Source organism: Vulpes lagopus, chromosome 8, assembly GCF_018345385.1.
Source record: "Vulpes lagopus strain Blue_001 chromosome 8, ASM1834538v1, whole genome shotgun sequence".
Classification (NCBI taxonomy): domain Eukaryota; kingdom Metazoa; phylum Chordata; class Mammalia; order Carnivora; family Canidae; genus Vulpes; species Vulpes lagopus.
Genome location: NC_054831.1, coordinates 86633190 through 86654675, shown reverse-complemented (window position 1 = coordinate 86654675; position 21486 = coordinate 86633190). Strand labels below are relative to the sequence as shown.

Sequence of the window (21486 nt, the reverse complement as noted above, 5' to 3'; positions counted from 1 at the left end):
CTGGAGACCCGGGATCGAGTCCCACGTCTCCCTCTGCCTGTGTCTCTGCCTCTCTCTCCCTCTGTGTCTCTCATGAATAAATAAATAAAAATTTTTTTAAAAATAGAAAAACATAAAGTATGATTATCTTATTATTATTACCTTGATAGCGTGGTCAAGATTACAATTCCTAAAGCATTTATTCCAGAAAACACAAAACCATATCTAGTTAATAGTAAAAAAAACTTTTAAATGTTTTTTTTTTTTTTTTAAAGATTTTAAATCCTTAAATCTCCATGCAGGGAGCCTGACATGGGACTCGATCCTGGGTCTCCAGGATCACGCCCTGGGCCGAAGGCAGGAGCTAAACCGCTGAGCCACCCAGGGATCCCCTAATTTTTAAATCTTCCAAAAAATCCTCTTTCCACATGCCATCTCCTATCTGTCCTTGCAGGGAACTGCTCCTGGGTATGCATCCTTCCACACCAGAATTTTACATATACATGTGACAGATTCACATATGCACGCATGTGTGTGCACACACAAATTATTTTTATACAAATAAGATCACACTCTCTACTACTTGAATTTTTCACTTGAGAATAACCCAATGGCATCTTTCTTTATCTGGACTTACAGGCATTTGTGTGGTGGTTCTAGACCTCGGGGCCATTCAGCTCCCTCAATTACTAGTTATTGATCTTAGGCAAATTATTTAATATCTTTTTCCCCATTCAAAAAAATATTCTAATAGTAACCAAAGGACTACTGTGAAGAATGAATGAGTTGTATTGTAAATATGTAGATATAAAATACATAAAGCACTTAGTATAGTTTGTAGAGTAAGTACTATATGTGGGTTGTCTCATTGTAGTAGAGCTGTTTATCCACAGGCAGTACATTCCACGACACCCCATGGATGCCAGAAACCATGGATCATTCCAAGTCCTATATATACCATGTTTTTTCCTACATACATACCTATGATAAATTTTAACTTAAGAATCTGGCACAGTAGGAATCCCTGGGTGGCTCAGCAGTTTAGTGCCTGCCTTTGGCCCAGGGCGTGATCCTGGAGTCCCAGGATCAAGTCCCGTGTCCGGCTCCCTGCAGAAGCCTGCTTCTCCTCTGCCTGTGTCTCCGCCTCTCTCTCTCCCTTTCTCATGAATAAATAAATAAAATCTTTAAAAAAAAAAAGAATCTGGAACAGTAACAGATTAACAATAGTAACCAATAATAAAATAGAACAATTATAACAGTATACTGTAATAAAATTTAGGTGAATGTGTTCTCTTCCTTTCTGTCAAAATATTTTATTTACTGTACTCATCTTCCTTTCTGTGATGAAGTGGATGATTAAATGCCTCCATGATGAGATGAGGTGAGGTGAACAATACAGGCACCATGGCATAGCGTTAGGCTACTTTGGACCTTCTGCAGATTCTTCAGGAGGGTCATCTGCTGTATCTAGAACTCTGAAAAGGAAAACTTTGAATGGTAGGGGTGGGGGGCATCTACTACATTTGCTTTGTTCTCTTCCTTAATGCTCAGTGTTCCATCATTTGGATGAACTATAATTTATTAAGCCTGTCCCCTGGTGAGAGACACATTGGTGATTTCCTATTTTTTGCATTTCTGAACATAGATCTTTGTATACATGGGTAAACACCACTCTAGGATAGTTTCCAAGGAATGGAATTGCTGCATCAAAGGTCATACTCATCTTTTATGAAAGATGTTGCCAAATTTCTCTCCAAGAGGCTGCACTAATTGACATCATGGCCAATAGTTTATATATGCCTGTCTCTAGGCATCTTCACAACAGTGGCAGCCTGGATCTTTGGCAATCCTCATTTCTGCATTTGCCTTTCCTCAATGAAACCTCAATCAAATCCACAAACAATGCATTTGTTAAAGTCCCCAGGACACCTAATCCCTTTGTCTTTTCTAAAAAGAAATGAAGCGTTTTTGGCTCTGACAGGCCTTCAGTTGCCTGGACACAGCCCTGGGATGACTTTGAAAAACATAAATAAAACGCACTTGCTGTTCCCTAACACCCTCAGAGAAGCTCAAAGGGGCCCACGTGAGGCCCAGTGCTCTGCTCTCTATCACATGCAAAAAAAGATTTTCAATAGCAGCTGGTGTTTTCCTGGGTAGAGATCAGAGCCAGCTTTTGTATATAAATATTATCCAAGGGCTGGAGGGAGAATCGGGCTGGAAGCAGAGGCTGCAACATCCCAGTTGTCTTGTTAATGGGGGGAGGGGTGTATACAAGAGCAGTGAGCACCCTCATCCTTTGTCTGAGCTCCCTATAGAAAGGGGAAGCATCCCAGGCTGGGCCCACACCATCAGGGCAGCTTGTACTACAACGGGGGTGGGGTGGGGGGAACACCTGGGTGGCTCAGTGGTTGAGCATCTGTCTTTGGCTCTGGTTGTGATCCTGGGGTCCTGGGATCAAGTCCCTGTATCAGGGTCCCTGTGAGGAGCCTGCTTCTCCCTCTGCCTGTGTCTCTGCCTCTCTGTGTTTTTCATGAATAAATAAATAAAATCTTTTAAAAATTAAATTAAATTAAAATACAACAGGTGGGAACTGGTGCAGAGCTTGGCTGGAAATCCATAGCAGGCAGAGAAGTAGGGCAAAGAGGTGCAATCCATCTATAGGGCCCAGACTGCAGTTCTGTCACCGGCTCTGCATGTCTGGCAGAGTGACCACCTGCAGCCACCTGGCTCCTTAGACCACAGCTCCAGTCACGTACTGACAAGATGACCACTGACTGATGAGGCCCCCCTCTGGCCACATCTCCAATATTTTACTTCATAGGGCGACTTCTAGTTTTGCTAGACCTATCAGAACATAGGGGAGCTGTGCATAGATGGGCTCTGGCCCACACAGGGCCTCCTGGAGTTCTTAGGCGGGAATGTCAACAATTCTAAGGGTTGCCCCTGCTAAGCTCTGCAAGCCCAAAGCCATTCATCTTCTAAACTTGTTTTTCAGGCTCACTATTTTATGGCTCAAAACCATTCACCTTTGTTCTTTCAACTGTCTGCTTGCCTCCCACCATTTCCAGAGACCCAGGTCAGGTCAGGGAGGAGGAGAAGGCAGGGGAGCCTCTACAACAGTGGATTCTGTGGATCAGAGCAAATTCAAGGGATGAGACCCAGATACCCTGGCTCATGTCCATAACACAGGGAACAACTCAGATGACTATCTCAGGCACTCGGAAGTGAGTTAAGCTTCCCTTTCCTATACAGCACATGTGGGAGGGTCAGGGGGAAGAAAGGAGGCCCACAGACCCAGGGTCTCCCTTGAGTCTAACCAGCGGCAGTGCACAGCACAGGAAACCTCACTGTGCCTCAGTTTCTTTTTCTCTGAGAGCCTGGACCTAAACACCCAACATCCTGCTTTTCACATGACATCCACAAAATAGGTATTTGTTGAGTGCGGGCTATGTGTTCTAGACACCATGGAGACAGCAATAAACAATCAGACCCATGCCTGCCCTCATGTTTATGTTCCCAAGAAGTAAATACTAGTAATAGTATCATGCTTACTACTGAGGAACCCAGGTTTATGAAGAGACAAGGTCACACCACTCCTAAATGGCTGCATGGCCCTCTGTAACCACAAATACAAACAACAGCTTAACCAGGTCACTGTGAAGCTCACAGAGCTCAAGCTTCAGAGTCCTTGCTCACAGCAGCCCCTTCCAAGGCCCCGGAAAGAAACATGTGCACATGGTCTTGGGTTTCTCTAAGCTCTGCCAAAGTCAAGTTTCCACCACAAGTGGAAAGAGCACTGTTTCTCCCCATTCCAGTTTCCCTTCTGTTATGCCTGCCCTCCTGCTGTGTGATGTTATAGTGGCCTGGCATTCCGGGAACACCTGAGCAGGAGTCAAACTGGTGAGATGCTGAGTTTCTTACTTTCTTTTTTTTTTTTTTTTAAGATTTTATGTATTTATGTATTTATTTACGTATTTATTTATTTGAGAGAGAGAGAGAGAGAGAGCACGCAAGAGAGCATGAGCAGATAGGAGAGGGAGAAGCAGGCTCCCAGCTGAGCTGGGAGCCTGATGCAGGGCTCCATTCCAGGACCCTGAGATCATGACCGGAGCCAAAGGCAGACACCCAACCGACTGAACCACTCAGGTGTCCCAGGACACTGAGTTTCTAGCAGGATATATTTATGTGGTTCACAGTCATCCCCGCATATGATGAATTACTGCAAACCCTCCAGAACTCCCAAGAATACTCCTATACCCACCTACCAGTTCCCTACACCACCTCAGCAGGTGAGACCACATGAACATGTCCTACATTGCCCAACATTGAAGTATGTGGTACGGAGGAAAGAGAAGGGTTTAAAATGTACAGAGTCAGACACCAACCTGGGAGAAATGCTTCCAATTAGGAGACCTGTGTTTTTGTAAGTGGAGAATTCAGCTCCCATGGTCAAAGGGGAAATTCTCTTGTCAGAAATATACTTGATCATACAGTTATAATGCCCCTAGTTTCTTTTTTCTTTTCTTTTCTTATATTTTTTAAGATTAATTCATTTATTTTTGAGAGAGAAAGAGAGTATGAGTGGGAGGTTGTAGAGGGAGAAGAGAGAATCTAAGGAGACTCCTCGCTGAGCATGGAGCCTGACATAGGGCTCCATCTCACAACCCCAAGACCACAACCCAAGCTAAAACCAAGCATCAGATGCTCAATCAACTGCACTACCCAAGTGCCCCACCTTTTTCATTTTTGATGGAATCACACAATATAGAATTTACCAAAATTCCTGTTTATGAGACATGAACATGTAGTAATGCTACAGTGTGTGGGTCTATGTAAATTCACCTATTTTCTGCATCTGAACCATTAATAATAAAAGACAAATTTTGGCAGCCATCTCTTATTTGGCATCATGGCCATCCTCAGACCTCTGGTGAAGCCCACGATTGTTAAAAAGGGGACCAAGAAGTTCATCCAGCACCAGCCAGATGTCAAAATGAAGCACAAGTGGTGGAAACCCAGAGGTACTAGCTGTAGGGTGCACAGAAGATTCAAGGGCCAGATCTTGATGCCCAACAGTGGTTACGTGAGCAACAAGAAAGCAAAGTGCATGCTGTCCAGTGGCTTCCAGAAGTGCCTAGTCCATGAGGTCAAGGAGCCTAAAGTGCTGCTCACAATGTCTCTCTCCTCCAAGAACTGCAAAGCCATTGTGGGAGGAACAGCCTAGGTGGCCGTCAGAATCGCCAATCCTAATGCCAGGCTGCACAGTGAAAAAACGAATAGACAGCTGATATGCATGTCATATGTGTGTTAATAAAACCATAAGATTATCCAAAAAAAAAGACAAATTTTGATCAACCATGCTAGAAAAAAGGATGAATTTTCTTTTATTCTCTCTACAGAAAACTATTTTAGAAAATTATTGCCGGGCAGCCCCGGTGGCTCAGCGGTTTAGCGCCGCCTGCAGCCCAGGGCGTGATCCTGGAGACCCTGGATCGAGTCCCACATCAGGCTTTCTGTATGATGCCTGCTTCTCCCTCTGCCTGTGTCTCTGCCTCTCTCTCTCTCTATGAATAAATAAATAAAATCTTAAAAAAAAAGAAATAAAATTATTGTCATATGAAGAAATGATCAAAGAATATGAAGCTAGAAAATGTAGGGATACAAAGGATAATAGAGGTGTGTCAGGCGGTTGATTAAGAAAAATGTTATTCTTTGGGATTTTATAGTGTTTGAGGTATTTGTTAGTTTTTAAAATATACAAACTATTTAGAGCTCTTTATTTTTTTTCTACTTTTAAAACTTGTAAGCATAGCTGACATACAATACTATATTTTTTCCCTCTAAATTAATCATTTACATTCTTTTTTTTTTTTTTAAGATTTTATTTATTCATGAGAGACAGAGAGCGAGGCAGAGACATAGGCAGAGGGATAAGCAGGTTCCTCACAGGGAGACCAATGCAGGACTCGATCCCCAGACTGGGATCACACCCTGAGCAGAAGGCAGAGGCTCAACCACTGAGACACCCAGGTGCTCCAGTCACTTGCATTCTTAATATCGGATTCCTAATTTTTATTTTTCTCCTAAATTTTCTAATTTTTTAAAGATTTTGTTTATTTGAGAGAGAGAGAGAGAGAGAGAGAGAATGAGCAGGAGGAGGGGCATAGGGAGAAGCAGACTCTCTGTGAAGCAGGGAGCCTGATATGGGTGGGGCTTGATCCCAGGAACCCAGGATCACGACCTGAGCCAAAGGCAGAGGCTTAACCAACTGAGCCATCCAGGAATCCCAAATTTTTTAAAAATATTTTTTATGTGTTTATTTGAGAAAGAGAGAGAGAAAGAGAATAAGCAAGGGGAGGGGCAGACAGAGGGAGAAGCAGGCTCTCAACTGAGCAGGAAGACTGACATGGAGCTCCATTCTAGGACCCCGAAATCATGACCTGGGCCAAAGGCAGATGCTTAATCGACTGAGCCACCTAGGCACCTCTATTCTTTCTCTTATTTTTTTAAAAAACATTTTATTTATTCATGATAAACAGAGAGTGAGAGAGAGAGAGAGGCAGAGACACAGGCAGAGGGAGAAGCAGGCTCCATGCAGGGAGCCCGACGTGGGACTCGATCCCAGGACTCCAGGATCACGCCCTGGGCCAAAGGCAGGTGCTAAACCACTGAGCCACCCAGGGATCCTCTATTCTTTCTCTTAAAGACAGATTTCAAATCATACAAGCTTTGGACCCCTATAAAACCTTGACCCTCCCCATCTCCTGAGCAGTTAGGATGTGTCAGGAACTCTGATAAATCCTTCCCTGTGGATTATTTAACTTAATCTTCAATCAACCCACAGAGGTAAACTAAGGCTTAGAGCATTTATTCCAAATAACAGAGCTAATTCTACAGAGTTATAGTGAGGATTCAAAACCACATAGCGTCTGGAGCAGTGCCCCCCACACAGAATAAGAACTTTTATGACCATCTGTGCTTTTCACCATGAGCTCAAGATTTCTCATATTTAAAAATGAAGGGGTAAAAAGAGATTTAAATATCTGTATGTGCACAGAAGACACAGGTAAAGATACCCAGACCACTGGTGATGGTGGCTGCCTCTCTGGAAAAGAATTGGGTGCAGCTTCACATTGTAAGCAACTTAACACACGACAGCACTTATCACAGTGCCCGGTATGTGGTAAGCGCCCAAAAATATTAGCTATTGCCATTTACTATTGTTAGTGTCAATTACTTAAATAAATCAATTCTAAAAAATGAAAAAGTAGGCCCTGATGCCTAAAATCCCTTCCAGCCGGATTTGGTGTTTGTTTTAGGTAATAGTTCCTAGCACATTCCAGTGCCAGTGGCTCTTTTTTTTTTTTTTAAAGGACCTCCTTTTCATTTTTTTTTAAAGGTTTATTTATTCAGAGAGAGAGAGAGAGAGGAGAGGCAGAGACACAGGCAGAGGGAGAAGCAGGCTCCATACAGGAAGCCTGATGTAGGACTCGATCCCAGGTCTCCAGGATCACACCCGGACCACAGGTGGCACTAAACCACTGCGCCACCGGGGATGCCCAGTGCCAGTGGCTCTAATGCACTATTGTGTTTCATATTCCCTGCCTCTCTGTGAGGTAAGTACCATTCTCATTCCATTCTGCAAATATGGAAACAGAGGCACAGAGGCGTTAAACAATATAACCTAGGTCATATAGCCATGAAGCACAGGATAGGGGGTGATTCTAAAGGCCAAACAAGAGAATGTTTTAATTGGTTCCACACCTGGTATAACATGTGGGTGCCCCAGCATCTTTCACTCTTAATAAGCACATCTCCAATGAAATTCATGTATAGTAGGACAATCATCAAGGAGCCTAGTGTGGGGCATCTGCTGTCACTGCAGATGTGAAGGAGGTAGAAAAGCCCTACAGGGCTAGAAATTCAGAAGGAAGTCAGTCAGAGAAGGATAAGGAAGGAAGGAAATGTAGGAAGCGTCTACACTGAGTCTGACAATGGACTTGACGGTTCTCCAGCCACCATCCCAAAACTATGAAAGGGAGTCCATATCATCTTCATGCCCATTTCTAAGCTGAGCAGACAAGCTGAGAGTTCAAGAAGTCCCTTGGTGGTGGGGCCTTGGAAAACCCAGGCCCGGGGCCTCATTGCTCTCTGATAGGGAAGGGCATCTCCCAGCTTGCCTTCCTTCCTCTGCTCCTCCAGGCTTTCCTCAGCTTTCACAGCCTAAAGCAAATATTTCTATACAGCACAGATGACCTCAGCAGGCCTCAGTGGTTTCTATCCTGTTGGAAAACCTCTGGGGATAGGAGATCCTATGAGTCGGCTTGCCAAAGCAGGGACTCTGCCATAAGGAGAGAGGTGGGTGAGCCCATGAGTTCTCCTGCACATAAGGCAATGGACCCAGGAGTCTCCAGGCACCTTGCAGGGATAAAGCTCTTTTGGAATCTCTATACCATTCAGGAGCACTGGGCACATACCGTCCAAACACTTGCCACCTTGGCCTTTGTCTGATCTTTAAGTGCAGCTCTGAGCTTCGCCTGCATTGCACGTAGGAATGTAATGGTCTACATAAGGGATGACTTATGACTTCTGGCTACACAAGTCATAAGTCTGGATGACTGTGGACTTCTGGCTACAACCACCTAATAAAAGTCTTGTCACATCATAGCCGTGTGACCTTGAGCAAGTCATTTGACCTCTTGGATTCAGTTTCCTTATCTGTATAATGAAGATTACAAATGAACAAATGCTTCCATACAATGAAGGCTGACCCTTAGCCCACCCAAGACTGCAAGTGCCTTGAAGAGATTCTGATTCACCTTGGCATTTCCTTCCAGGTGCCTTCCTAACAAGGCACCTTACTCCACAGAAGGGGCTCAGCACAGTTTGCTAATTTAAGGCAGAACTGGGTAGTGCAAAACAGTATGTGTTAGGAGCCATTCAGAGCTGGATTCAAATCCTACCTCTGTCACTAACTTCCTATTAGGAGGCTTTCAGAGCTTGGTCATCACTCATAACTGCAGCTCTGGGCCCGTATGTTGCAAAACTCTAGTTTCTCATAGTGTTTTCACTGAGCGAGGCACACAGGAACCCTGGCTACTTCAAAGATGGGTGGGGTATGGGATTCAAGGCCATAGTGAATGGAAAGAGGGCTGGCATAGGCTTGGCTCAGAGTGAGGGCAGGTCTAGGGCAACATGGTCTAGGAAAAGGACAAATCAAAAGAGGATGCTTGGGGCACTTGGGTGGCTCAGTAGGTTGAGTGTCTTCCTTCAGCTCATGTCCTGACCGGAGGACCCTGGGACTGAGCCCCCATGGATCTGCTAGCTCAGCAGGAAGTCTGCTTCTCCCTCTGCCCTTCCTCCTCACACTCATGCCCTCTCTCTAACTCTGCTCTCTCTCTCTCAAATAAATAAATAAAATCTTTAAAAACGCACCCACACAAATGAAGATGCTAAACTAATGTAACAGCCAGACTAGGTCCACAACATGCTATTTGAAAGCTCGAAGAATTTTGCTAAAGGCAAAGATAATACCACAAATTTGTATTTTCAGAGACTCACTCCTTCTCTGATTGTTACAGGAAAGATTTTATGAGCCTTGTTATTTTTTTCCCTCCATGATAAGTGTGGAAATGATTCCATTAGCAAAGATATATGAATTTTTAACAATCCCCCCACCAAAAATATGGTCTCTTCACATAAATGAATCTTCATCTTCATTTCATATTGATAAGCTGCAGAGCTGACATAAACAATGGGTTTTGTTTTTCCCTTAAAACGGTCTTGTTATTCTAAGGACTCAGTGCTGTCTGCAAACACTTTTAAGAGACTCAGGGCTTTCTACTGTGAAAGAAAAATGTGCAGTGATCATTGCTTGGACTTAAAAAAGGTGTTTCTGGCAGCACAACACTTCTCTGAACAGAGGCTGAATGGCTGCATTAAATCCCAAAGATTTACAGGAGGAACTTGAGCCAACATCTCCATCCTGGGCCAACAAGACAAAACAAAAACAAAAACAAAAACAAACAAAAACAAAAACCCAAAACAACAACAACAACAACAACAACAACACACCTTGTACCTGGGAAGGTTTTTTTTTTTTTTTTTTTTTAAGATTTATTTATTTTAGAAAGAGAGAGAAAGAGAGCATGAGTGGGAGGGGCAAAGAGAGAGGGAGAGAAAAATCTCAAGCAGAGTTCCTGCTGAGCACAGATCCAAAAGGGGGCTCAATCTCAAGACCCTGAGATCACGACCTGAGTGGAAACCAAGAGTCAGATGCCCAACCAACTGCACTACCCTAAGAGACCCCATACCTGGGTAGTTTTTAAGGAACAATTTCCTGGTTTTCCCTGCCAGCAACTCTGTCCTTCTTTAGAAATCATTTTCTCCATGGGCACCTCGGTGGCTCAATGGTTGAGTGTCTGCCTTAGGCTCAAGTCGTGATCCCAGAGTCCTGGGATCGAGTTCAGCATCAGGCTCCTTGCGCAAGGAGTTTGTTTCTCCTTCTGCCTACGTCTCTGCCCCTCCAGCTGTGTGTCTCTCATGAATAAATAAATAAAATCCTTTTTTAAACAAAAAAAATTTCTACCCATTTATTCATGAGAGACACACACACACAGAGAGAGAGAGAGAGAGAGAGAGAGGCAGAGACACAGGCAGAGGGAGAAACAGGTTCCATGCAGGGAGCCCAACGTGGGACTCGATCCCGGGTCTCCAGGATCAGGCTGAAGGCGGCGCAAAACCACTGAGCCACCCGGGCTGCCCAATAAATAAAATCTTAAAAAAAAAAAAAGAAAGAAATCATTTCCTCCGTGGGGCCAGCCCTGTAGTACCAACTGTGGCTACCCTGGATGTGCATATGTGGGTTTTCTCGGGGAGGAACCCCTGTATCAGGAAGAAAGGTAGTCTGGAGGAGACAGCCAGAGGAGGAAAAACCAACATCAGGCTGATGGAGGCGAAAGGCACAGGAGTCAGAATGCCAACACCCTGTTCTGCATCTTGCTACTTCAGAGCTATGCTTTGGCAAGTCCTTTGACGTCTGTGAGACGCAGATTCCTTTTCTGTAAAATGCAGATAGAAACTCCTCTTCCACCTACCTCAAGAGGATGGCTCTTTCCCCACCACCCTCACCTGAGCAGACAGCTGCCGCCACCCTGACTCAGTCCCCACACCAATTCATGTGGCTAAAATGGAGAGCGAGTAATGCAGGGACTGCTGACCCAAGTGTCCAGCATGAGAGCGAGTGGAGTTCCGTGCGCTCCCCCCACCTGCCCCCTGCTGCAGTCTGTTCCTGCTTCCCACAGCCCAGTCCTCCGCCCTCCACACTGTGCCCTTTACTACTACAGCTGTGCAGCAGCCCTTAGCTGATGCTCTTGCCCACAAATGCCCAAAAGGAGAAAATGGTCCCACCGTGCTACAGCAGGAAATCTTAGGTTCCTATTTTAATCAGTAATTAGGAAGACTATAAAGGAACTTTGGGAGGGGCACCCGGGTGGCTCAGTGGGTTGAGTGTCTGCCTTCGGCTCAGGTCCTAGTCTCGGGGTCCTGGCATGGAGCCCCCCCATCAGGCTCCCTGCTCACTAGGGAGTCTGCTTCTCCCTCTCCCTGCCACTCCCCCTGTTTATGCTCTCTCAAATAAATAAATAAAATATTTTTTAAAAAAAGGAACTTGGGGAAATGTCTATAATGCGGAATGGAAACACAATAATTTGGTTGAAAATATGTAAGCTTTAGCACAATCCTGGTCCCAGAGAGCCAATTCACAGTATGTGCATATGTGCATATGTGCAAGGATAAAGAGGAGAATGCATAGCAGGCAAAAGGGCAGGGTCCTTCTAGAGATAAGACAGGGTGGTGGTGGTGGCGGTGTTTTCACTTAAGACTGTGATAGTATCTTAAGAAAATATACAAACACAAATGGGGCTTTGGACTAGAATAATACATCAACAACCCTGCCCTTCTCACTCTTGCTGGGTAGTATAGCTCCTCTGAGGTCTGCTTTTGGAACTATTTACATAAAAATCAGAAAAATCCAAAGCTTTAGTAGCTTCCCCACCCCAAGCTCAGGCAACTCTTCAGCCCCCTCTGTTATCTGTTTTCTAGAAATCTTCTACATCCAGTGGGACAGGGAGTGATAAGGAAGCTAGGCTGGAAGCTGAAGGGCAGATGCATAATTGGAGAACACAGTAATTAGGGCTTTGGATAAATGCTTAGAGGTATTCTCAGAACTTCTGCACCTTCGTCCCAGAACCCCCAGACACCCTTCAACAAACTATGAAGCTGTCCGGTAGGGTACATCTATCTAGCACTGCATCTAGCACTGCAGCCTGGGTTTAAGACCCAAGCCCAAGCAGGACCGTTTGCAGCAGGCGGGGTGTGTTCAATCAGAGGCGGATGACTGGGGCCAGCTTGATTTGTTCCTAGACAGTCATCGGTGGAGACAGGCTCAATTATTTTCATTATATGGAGTCAACAGCAACAGGACGAATAATGGGTCTGAGCCAGAGAAGCAAAGGTTAAAGGGAGGGGAAGAGAGTGAACCAAGGGGGGCCCCTGTGAGGCCCGCCGTGCCCAGTGAACCATGACGCAGGGAGGGGTGAGCAACGGCGGCAGGAAGACATCAGATACTTGGCTGGCCCTGCTCTGCTGGTCCCAGCACAAACTCCTAGAAGGCCAAGATGGCACCTACTGGGTGACTGACTCCAGAAGCCTTGGGTGGAAGGAACTTCAGCAAGACCTCATGGAAGTGGTCCAGCACTGACAGATGCACAACCTGGGCACCCTCTCACCCCCTCACCTTTACCCAGCTGTTCCCTTTTCTGCTGCGGTGATGACAACTCACTTTTCCGAGAGCCTCCAGCCGCCAGGCACTGGCCTAAACGCTTGGCACACACCATCTAATTTCACTTTCCAACAACCCATGAGTTATGGACTGATACATACGAGGAAACTAAGGGTTACGGGGGGTCATGTGCCTTACCCAAGCTGGTTAAGTGGCAGAACCACCAAACCCAGACCTGTCTGACCCCAGGACCCAAGCTCTCAACCCCCACACACTTTCTTCTCCTTTTTTCTCCTCTTTATGTCAAAGGCCTTCTACCCTCTCCTTCACCCCATATCAGACACTGTATCTTCTGGAGGTTTGGGGGCTCCTCAGTAGGCTAACGTCAGAAGAATAAAGCCCCTCAGGTGGAGGAGTTACTGTTTCTGAGATTTCTCAAGAACAGGAAACTTCCCGGGCTGCCTGCAATAAATCCAAGCCTTCCTTCCTTTGTGATTTCACCCCGGGAACAACACTCCAGGATGACTCATCTCCAGGCGGCAGGAGATCTCCTCTGGAGACTGGAGGTGACCTTGGCCAGGCACTCACATCCTGTGCCTGTTTTCCCGTTTGTCAAGCGGGCAGCCCCTGCCCCCCTGCCCAATTTATTGTGGAGAATCGGGGTTAACACCAAGCATGTGGAAAATAATTTTTAAGACAGAAGGCAAAAATCGACCAGCCTCAAACTCCCATCTACACTCCACATACCAAACCCCGACCTAAACCCTCTGTGGTCCTAATTCTGCCACAAGAGCTCACCTGCACTTTTGCATTCCTGGTGGATGGGCAAATCGTGATTACTGGAAGAGGGGAGCGGGACACAGATAATAACTCTTCCCTTTCACTGTCCCTTCAGCTCCCCGTCACCTTATCATAAGCAAGTAGTGCTGAAAAGAGCAAGCACTCACAGAGCCCTAATTAAGTATGTGTTTCATATATTTTTTATAATTTATTATTATTTATTATGTATTTATTATTTACATGCATATGGTTTTTGCCTCATTTAATCCCTTTAAGAGTATCTACGACTAGCCCTACTGTGCAGATGAGAAAAATAAGTTTCAGACCAGCTGATTACAGAAACATAAAGGGCCGCCTTCTTCTTCAGGTTTTAATTTTTTTTAAGATTTTATTTATTTATTCATGAGAGACACAGAGAGAGAGGCAGAGACACAGGCAGAGGGAGAAGCAGGCTCCATGCAGGGAGCCCGATGTGGGACTGCAACCTGGGACTCCAGGATCACACCCTGAGCAGAAGGTAGACACTCAACTGCTGAGCCACCCAGGCGTCCCACCTCTTCAGGTTTTAAAAATGACCAGCCCCAGCACTCTCCTAGCCACCTTCCCCACTTAATTTTTCTTCCAAGTTCTTGTGCTCTTCAGTGACAAATTCACCACCCTGCCAGTCCCCCACCCCCAGTGCTGCTAAATTCACATGGATGGAGATTTTTTTCAGGATGCTGTGCCACTATTGTGTCCTGTAACCGCCTACAACAAGGCCTGACACATACTAGATAGTCCATAAATACTAATCAAACATATGAACTTGGCCAAAAACTCTCATCAGTGATTTTCAACTCTTCTTTCTACTAGATTGTAAACTCAGACAGCATTTTGTCCATCGTAGTCCTGCCTACCCCTCACCCCCATCAGTCTATGATGACACTTTAAAGGGAGTAAAATATTCAATAACAATTTGGGAACACGATTTAACCCTATTGGTTTTGAAATGGAATGTGTTGGGGGTGGTCTGCTATTTGGGGAATTTGTTCTGTTCCTCACAAGAAAGAGGATGCTTCATGGAAAGCTGAGCAGGACTGTAAGAAGCGTGGTACTTCCACTCGGTGGCCCCTGTGCCAGGATGCTGATGGACAGGTGGGTTCCACAGCCGGATGGCAAGATACCCTCCTTGGTTCTTCTTTGCCTCATTCCAGACTCAACTTCCCCGGGCTGTGGAAAAGGGTTCAGTATCTGGCTTCCTAAACTCTGCTGAGCAGCAGGCTAAGCGGGTGTTGGAAATGATACAGAAAAAAAAAAAGAATCTAATTAAGCAGAGTAGGTGATAGTGTCAGGAAGAAAAAGCAAGCAAGTGGCAATTTGGATATCTGCCTGCAAATAAAAGACATGACTGTCGTTTCTCCTCTGGCTCCTGTTTGCCCTATAAATCTCAACTCACTAATCCAAGTGTTTTAATTATCGCTGTATAATACAACATGCTGCGTTGAGCCCATCATGGGGAAATTAAAACGAAGGAGGGGGGTGGAGGGATCCAGGCTACCCCATTCTCCCATTTCTCTTGTTTACGCTAATCTGGAGGTGTTTTTCCCCCTTCTGCCATAAACACTACATGGGGTTTTCCAGCATCAAACATATTGCCTTCCCCTCACAAAAAAGGAACTTCAGGCCCTCAGCTCTTTCCCCAACACCAGGCAACCTAGGGGCCAGAGGTCATGGCCACTGTTGACACTTAATCCCCAAGAAATCACAACTAGGTCATCAATTAAACAGGAGCTCCAAAAGAAGAGTCCCTGAGTGGGAAGCAGCATGAAGGTTAAGACCAGCATTTGAATTTCACCTTCACTACCTACTAGCTGTGTGGCAGTGGGCAAGTCACCAAACCTCTCTGAGTCTCAGCTTTTTCAAATAAGATTCAGCAAGAACAGGATAAAATAACACAATGCATTTAACACAGGGCCTGACACATGGTAAGTGCTATGCAACACACGCCCATCTCCTGGTCCTTATCTTTGCCAGTCCAACCACCTATAGCAAACTTCACAAGGCAGTGTGGCTCACTCTCTCCCTTCCTTCTCAAGTGCCACTTTATCAGTGGGCCTTCCCTTACGACCCTAAATAAAACACTACCCCTCATATACTCACGGCATTCTCCCCTAATGTTCTTTATTTTATTTACCACAAAGTGGTATGACACTAGCTGACATTTTACATATCCATGTGTTTAATATTTTTTGTTCTCCACCTAAAAGGTAAATCCCAAGAAGACAGAGCTTTTGTTTCGTTCTTTGCAGTATCTCCAGCCATATAGCAGAGGTGCCTGGCATATAGTAGATGTTTAATAAATATTAACTGAATGAGTAAACAGAAACTATTCTTTGGATGAGGACGACTGGAAGAGCCTCAGAGACAAGTAGGCCAAAGTTTTGCACAGCCTAGGAAACAGAGGCCAAGAGGCATCAGGTGACCTACCCTCTGGCTCCTGCTTCCCCAGAATTGAGTGATGGGTAGAGGCTGAAGGCCCTGACTACTGTTGCCCTGCTCTGCTTTAAGCCAGCCTGCCCAGAACAACAACTCGGCATGTTGGTGCCCTGTGTTTCTCATCTAGGGAATGGAAATAATTAAGCAGATGGCTCTCCCTCCCAAGTGCTCAGGACCCGGATGCCCCTGTGACTGGCAATCTATAAAAGCAAAAAAGACAGGTGGAGATACTGCAGCGACACTGGAAATCCATCAACAAATGTGCTCAGAGTTGAATAACTGCAAGACAGCTGCAGCACAGAGGAGCCAAAGGCCACTGCATTTCCCTCTCAAAATCACCTTGGCTTTCTGCACTGACTGAAGGAAAGCACCGTAGTCCCATTTCTGGGGCGCCAGATAACTGGTAGACACAAGAGACCCTGTGCAGAGGGATGCGAAACCCAGCTACCTACCATTCCTAGGTGTACAGCCTCTCTGGTACTGACTTTCCATCCACTAGGACCTTTTTAGGATCAAATGAGAAAGCACATAGATAGCCCCTGGAACAGTCCGTGGGCACACAGCAGGCCCATGATAACATTATAGTTATGTGACATTGATGATACCTGGAGTCAAACTCAACTTTCTATCACCCCATCCCCATCCACCCCACCGCCCCTTAGAGCTTAGAATTAAGGGTCTTGCACATGAAGGCGGCTATTCAGCCTTAGGAATCCAGTACTAGATTTTCTCTTTTTTTTTTTTTTTTAAGTTTCCGTGTTCCTGGTCAGGTAGAACGGAAAAAACTCAGACTCCATAATTCCCCCTCTTCATCTAAGCACTCAGGATTTCATCAGACCCCAAAAGGGAAGATTCCAGCCCGAGAGTGTGAGTCACTCAGGTGCTCCTTCAGCAGAGGGTGAGATTTGGCCTAGAGTTCCCAGGGGAAGTTGAGGTGACAAAGGATCCAACAAGAGCATCCTGCGCTCCCGTCCCTACCCGTTCTCCTAACCAAATAATCAATTTTCAAGTACTAAAGAAAGACACCACCAGTAATCAGATAGTGGTCACTAAATAAGTCCTGTCACTGCTGGTCCAACTCCTCAACCTCTCTGAACCTCAGCATCCTCATCTGTACTAAGGGAGCAGCAAGGTCTATGGGGCTACTGTAAGGATGAAAGGAGAGAATGCACAGGCCTGGGGTATTAACTGCTGCTTTGAATATTCAAGCCAAGAACCCCAGTGCAGCCAATGCTGAATCGGAAACATTAATTGCTCCAAAAGAACATTCTGTACAGCAAAAGAAGCCTTCCAAAGCACCACAGACCAGATTTGACCACTCCGCCATGGACTGCAGTTTGGAAGCAAACGTTAACTGCACCAGAGGCTTTCAAAAATCATTGAAAACAACGAGAAGCCGCCCAGGGGAGGTAAAGGTGCATCAAAGCACATAAAGGCACAGGTGGAACCCAGACCCAAACAGCTCCTTAAAGATGGGTGCCCAGCTGGACATGGTGGGGATGCTCCTCATGAAATAACGTGGTCTGGGGATCCCTGGGTGCCGCAGCGGTTTAGCGCCTGCCTTTGGCCCAGGGCGTGATCTTGGAGACCCGGGATCGAGTCCCGCGTCGGGCTCCCGGTGCATGGAGCCTGCTTCTCCCTCTGCCTGTGTCTCTGCCTCTCTCTCTCTCTCTCTCTCTGTGACTATCATAAATAAATAAAAATTTTTAAAAAAAAAAAAAGAAAGAAAGAACGTGGTCTGAAGTCTTGGTTGCTTTTGAACTTGCCCGGAGAAGCTGCCACACTTGATGAACGGGAATTTCTATGGCAGATTGGTCACAAACTCCAGCTCTGGGGAGAACCAAACCGAGACTGGGTGTTCCAAGAGCCCTTAGAGGTTTCCGGAGCTGGTGCCTTTCGGCTACTCAGGGAAGCCCCCTGGGCCTCAGTTTCCCCCAGGGGCACCGTAACTAATGGTTACTGCTAAACAGGATGGGCGCACACTAAGGTGCTTCCAGGCCACGGCCCTTGCTCTGCCGCAGCTGTTGAAAAAAAAAAAAAAAAACCCGAGGAAAGCAACTGGGAGCGCGGGGGCGGGGCGGGGCGGGGGGCTCCTCCCGCGGGCGCCCGGAGCCGGCCGCGGCCTGGGGCCTCCGGGAGGCCGGGCCGGGCGCGGGCGCCCCGCGGGAGCGCCGAGGCCCCGCTGCGCCCGGCCGGGCGGGGGCGGCGGAGGAGGAAGCGGGGGCGGCCGGAGCGCGGTGGGGATGTTTAAAGGAAATTTACAATCATTTCCTCTCTGTGGTTTGGTGACAAATCAACAACATCCTGTTCTTTTGTGAGGCTCCGGGCGCCTGCGAGGCGGGGGCAGCGCTCCGGCTCTTAAAGGGACACACACAGGGCCCCTCCCCCTCCCCCTCGGCTCCCCCCACAGCCTCCCCAAGGCGCCACCTCCGGGGGCGCGCGGCCGCAACGCGGGGCTGCTGGCCGAGCCGCCCCCGGCCGCGACCCGCCCGCCGGCCCTCCCCGCGGCGGCCCTCCCCGCGGCCCCGAGACGGCGGCGGCGCGCCCCGCGCTGGAGGCTGCGGCCCGGGGCCACCTCCCGCGGAGGGCGCAGGCAGGGGCGCAGGCAGGGGCGCAGGCAGGGGCGGAGGCGCCCGCCCCCGGCCAGGCTCGGACCTCCGCGTAGTCCTTACCCCCTCCCCCAAACCCTTCGCCTCGAATCTTCCAGCCCCCAAACTCTGGATTTATGCTTAAAATGTCGACGTACGCACACGAGGTTTATAAAACGCCAAAGCGCAGAGAGGCTTCCCGAGCTGTAGGAGTAATGAGAATCAGATGGCTAGTACCAGAAAAATAAGAAAAACTCAACTACCCTCCCGGGGTTTCCCTCATCCAGTCATCTAATGGGTATTATTATTATTATTATTATTATTATTATTAAGCCACGTGCTGGTCACCATCCTAGGCCTGGTACCCCGGGAACAGGACACACATCGCCCCTGCCCCCAGGGGGCTTAGATTCTTAAAATGAATGGATGGATGGATGCACGGGATTATTTCAAACGCTGTAAATGCTTTAATAAAAGAGGGTTGTATTCTAGAACTGTGGCTTCCTATAGGGAGACCTCCTCGAGTTTGTGACCAAATAATGGGTTGAGGGGTCCAGCAATATTACCCGGAAAGAGACCAGAAGCAGGGGCAGCACCCTGGATCATACCCAAGACTGCCCGAAGGGCATCCCAGGGACAGATCTCCCTCCCTGGGAAGGAAAGCCTTTGGAGGTTGGTGTCCAGACTGAGAAAGACAAGTCCCTTCCTGGATCCAGGCCTCACAGTTGCTTCACCTAGAAACAGAATACTGAACTAAATTCAGTACTCTAACCCAAGCTGCAAACAAGAATTCTCCAGGTTGATTTTCAAAAGCAGAGATCCCCCTGATTCCACATGTGAGAGAATCAGAATCTCTGCCAATGAAGCCTGAGCACTGACATTTTTTTAAGGTTCCGTGGCTGACTTGGCTAACTTCACTGCGCAGCCAGGGTCAAGAGCCAGTGACCTAGATGATCTCGAAAGTCTAGGTTTAAAGGGCAGTGAGAAAAAAAAAAAAAAAAAGTGCAGTGAGGGATATCTGGATTTAGGGTATAATCACTCACAGCGTTGAGTGCTTGCCATATACCATATAATATGACAAATATGCCATGTGTATATTTTATTTAAGTTACAGATTAAAAACTCTACCAATTAGATAGATACTATTCTTATACCCATTTTACAAACAAGGAAACAGGTACAGAGAGCAAATCTGGTCAAGAGCTTGGATCCTCTAAGCTGAAGCACCTTTCCGGTGACAAGAAGCAAATGTCTACCTAATGGAGTTGTTGCTCACACAGGAGAGCCACCAAGAGAGAACATGGGGGGCTTCAAGCAAACATATCTTGGATGGAGGCAGGGGATTGGCCTGAAAGGCCTCTGGTCATTCTGGTAGACCCCTGTGTGCATGCCCAGAGTGCAGGTCCCAAATGATACAGTGTAACTCTAAGAAAACACCCTTTTGATTCTTCCCATTGATCTTCTTGGTCATTTTCAAAGATGATTCCCATAAAATCATCGGTTTTATAAAATGTGCAGTTTGACCTTAGGCAGAGCAGGGAACCATTTGGCGGGGTGGGGAGAAAGAACTTCCTATGTACCCCAGTATGGCTGGCTGGAATACACTTGCCCAGCCCCATTCCCCCCACCACTGCCCTTCCTACCTTTTGACTGCCTTCCCATTTGTGCAGCAACCTGAGGCAGGACCCAGAGTTGGGCTTGTTAACTAGGGAGCTGAGGTTCCCAAGGAAATGAAAGATCTGTTAAAGCAGAGAAATTAGGAAAAAGGGAAGACTGTCTATTCTTTTTTTTTTTTTTTTTAAGATTTTATTTATTCATTAGAGACGAGAGAGAGGCAGAGACACAGGCAGAGAAGCAGGCTCCTTGCAGGGAGCCCAATGAGGGACTCGATTCCGAGACCCTGGGATCATGCCCTGAGCCAAAGGCAGACGCTCAACCTCCTGAGCCACCCAGGTGTCCCAAGATTGTCTATTCTTACAATGGACTACTGCACTGCTGTTAAAACGGGGAGAGCTGTACGATGGACTCAGAAGATGCTCATGGTACATGAGGTACAGAATAGGATCTTCTCACTGATGCTTATGTGAATCTCTCTCTCTCTCTCTCTCTCATGCACACACACGCACACACACACAGGAAACTTAACAGAACCATCTGGAAGGACAGATTCCAAACTGTTACTAGTGGTGATTATGCAGATGCATAGGGTTGGAGGTGTGGGGCAGGGAAGTGCGTTGTATTATTAATGGCATCCTTGTACTTTCTCTGTTAATCACCATATTATTTAAATTGTTCACAACAACTGGGATTAATTTTTTTTTTGATAAAGGGACTTCTGTTTATAAATATAAAAATTTTAAAAGGAAGCATAAAAGCCTACCCTAGGCCCTGGGAATTCCATCCAGGATCGTCCCCCAGCAAGGTCACCTTTGGTAATTTTCCAGCTGGTGGTAGCACTCCCATTGCTCTCCCACAGTTGCTCTCTCCTCAGCATGCTATTCCAATGGCAGTCTCTGACCTGGTTAGCTGCTTCCTGCCCAGTTAGGGAATGCCCCATGGGATTTGGGGGTTACAGAAGATGGATTTGAAAGCTAGCAGCCCGACTTGATATAAGAGATGACAAAGCTTATTTGGGAGAGAAAAATTGCCCAAAGTGCTACTTGCCCATAAACATAGGTGAAGGAAGTAGCATGATGTTAAAGGCTCTGACTGGGGGCACCTGGCTCAGTGGCTGAGCATCTGCCTTTGGCTCAAGTCCTGGATCAAGTACCACATCGGGCTCCCTGCAGGGAGCCTGCTTCTCTCTCTGCCTGTGTCTCTGCCTCTCTCTCTCTGTGTCTCTCATGAATAAATAAATAATAAATAAATAAATAAATAAATAAA

The 21486-nt window shown here is 46.6% G+C and overlaps 1 protein-coding gene and 1 long non-coding RNA gene across 2 annotated transcripts in view; one reads left to right on the top strand and one right to left on the bottom strand.

The window, feature by feature from the left end:
• LOC121496851 overlaps positions 1 to 21486 on the bottom strand; it is a 94854-nt gene that overhangs the window by 50267 nt on the left and 23101 nt on the right. The gene's annotated exons all lie outside the window — the stretch shown is intronic.
• LOC121496850 (putative 60S ribosomal protein L32') lies at positions 4889 to 5203 on the top strand. The gene has a single exon (XM_041765627.1). It carries the CDS (start codon positions 4889 to 4891, stop codon positions 5201 to 5203), a length of 315 nt encoding a protein of 104 aa, XP_041621561.1.

Excerpts from the sequence above, each read along its gene's own strand:
- LOC121496850 (XM_041765627.1), top strand. The coding sequence starts at position 4,889 with ATGGCCATCCTCAGACCTCTGGTGAAGCCCACGATTGTTAAAAAGGGG.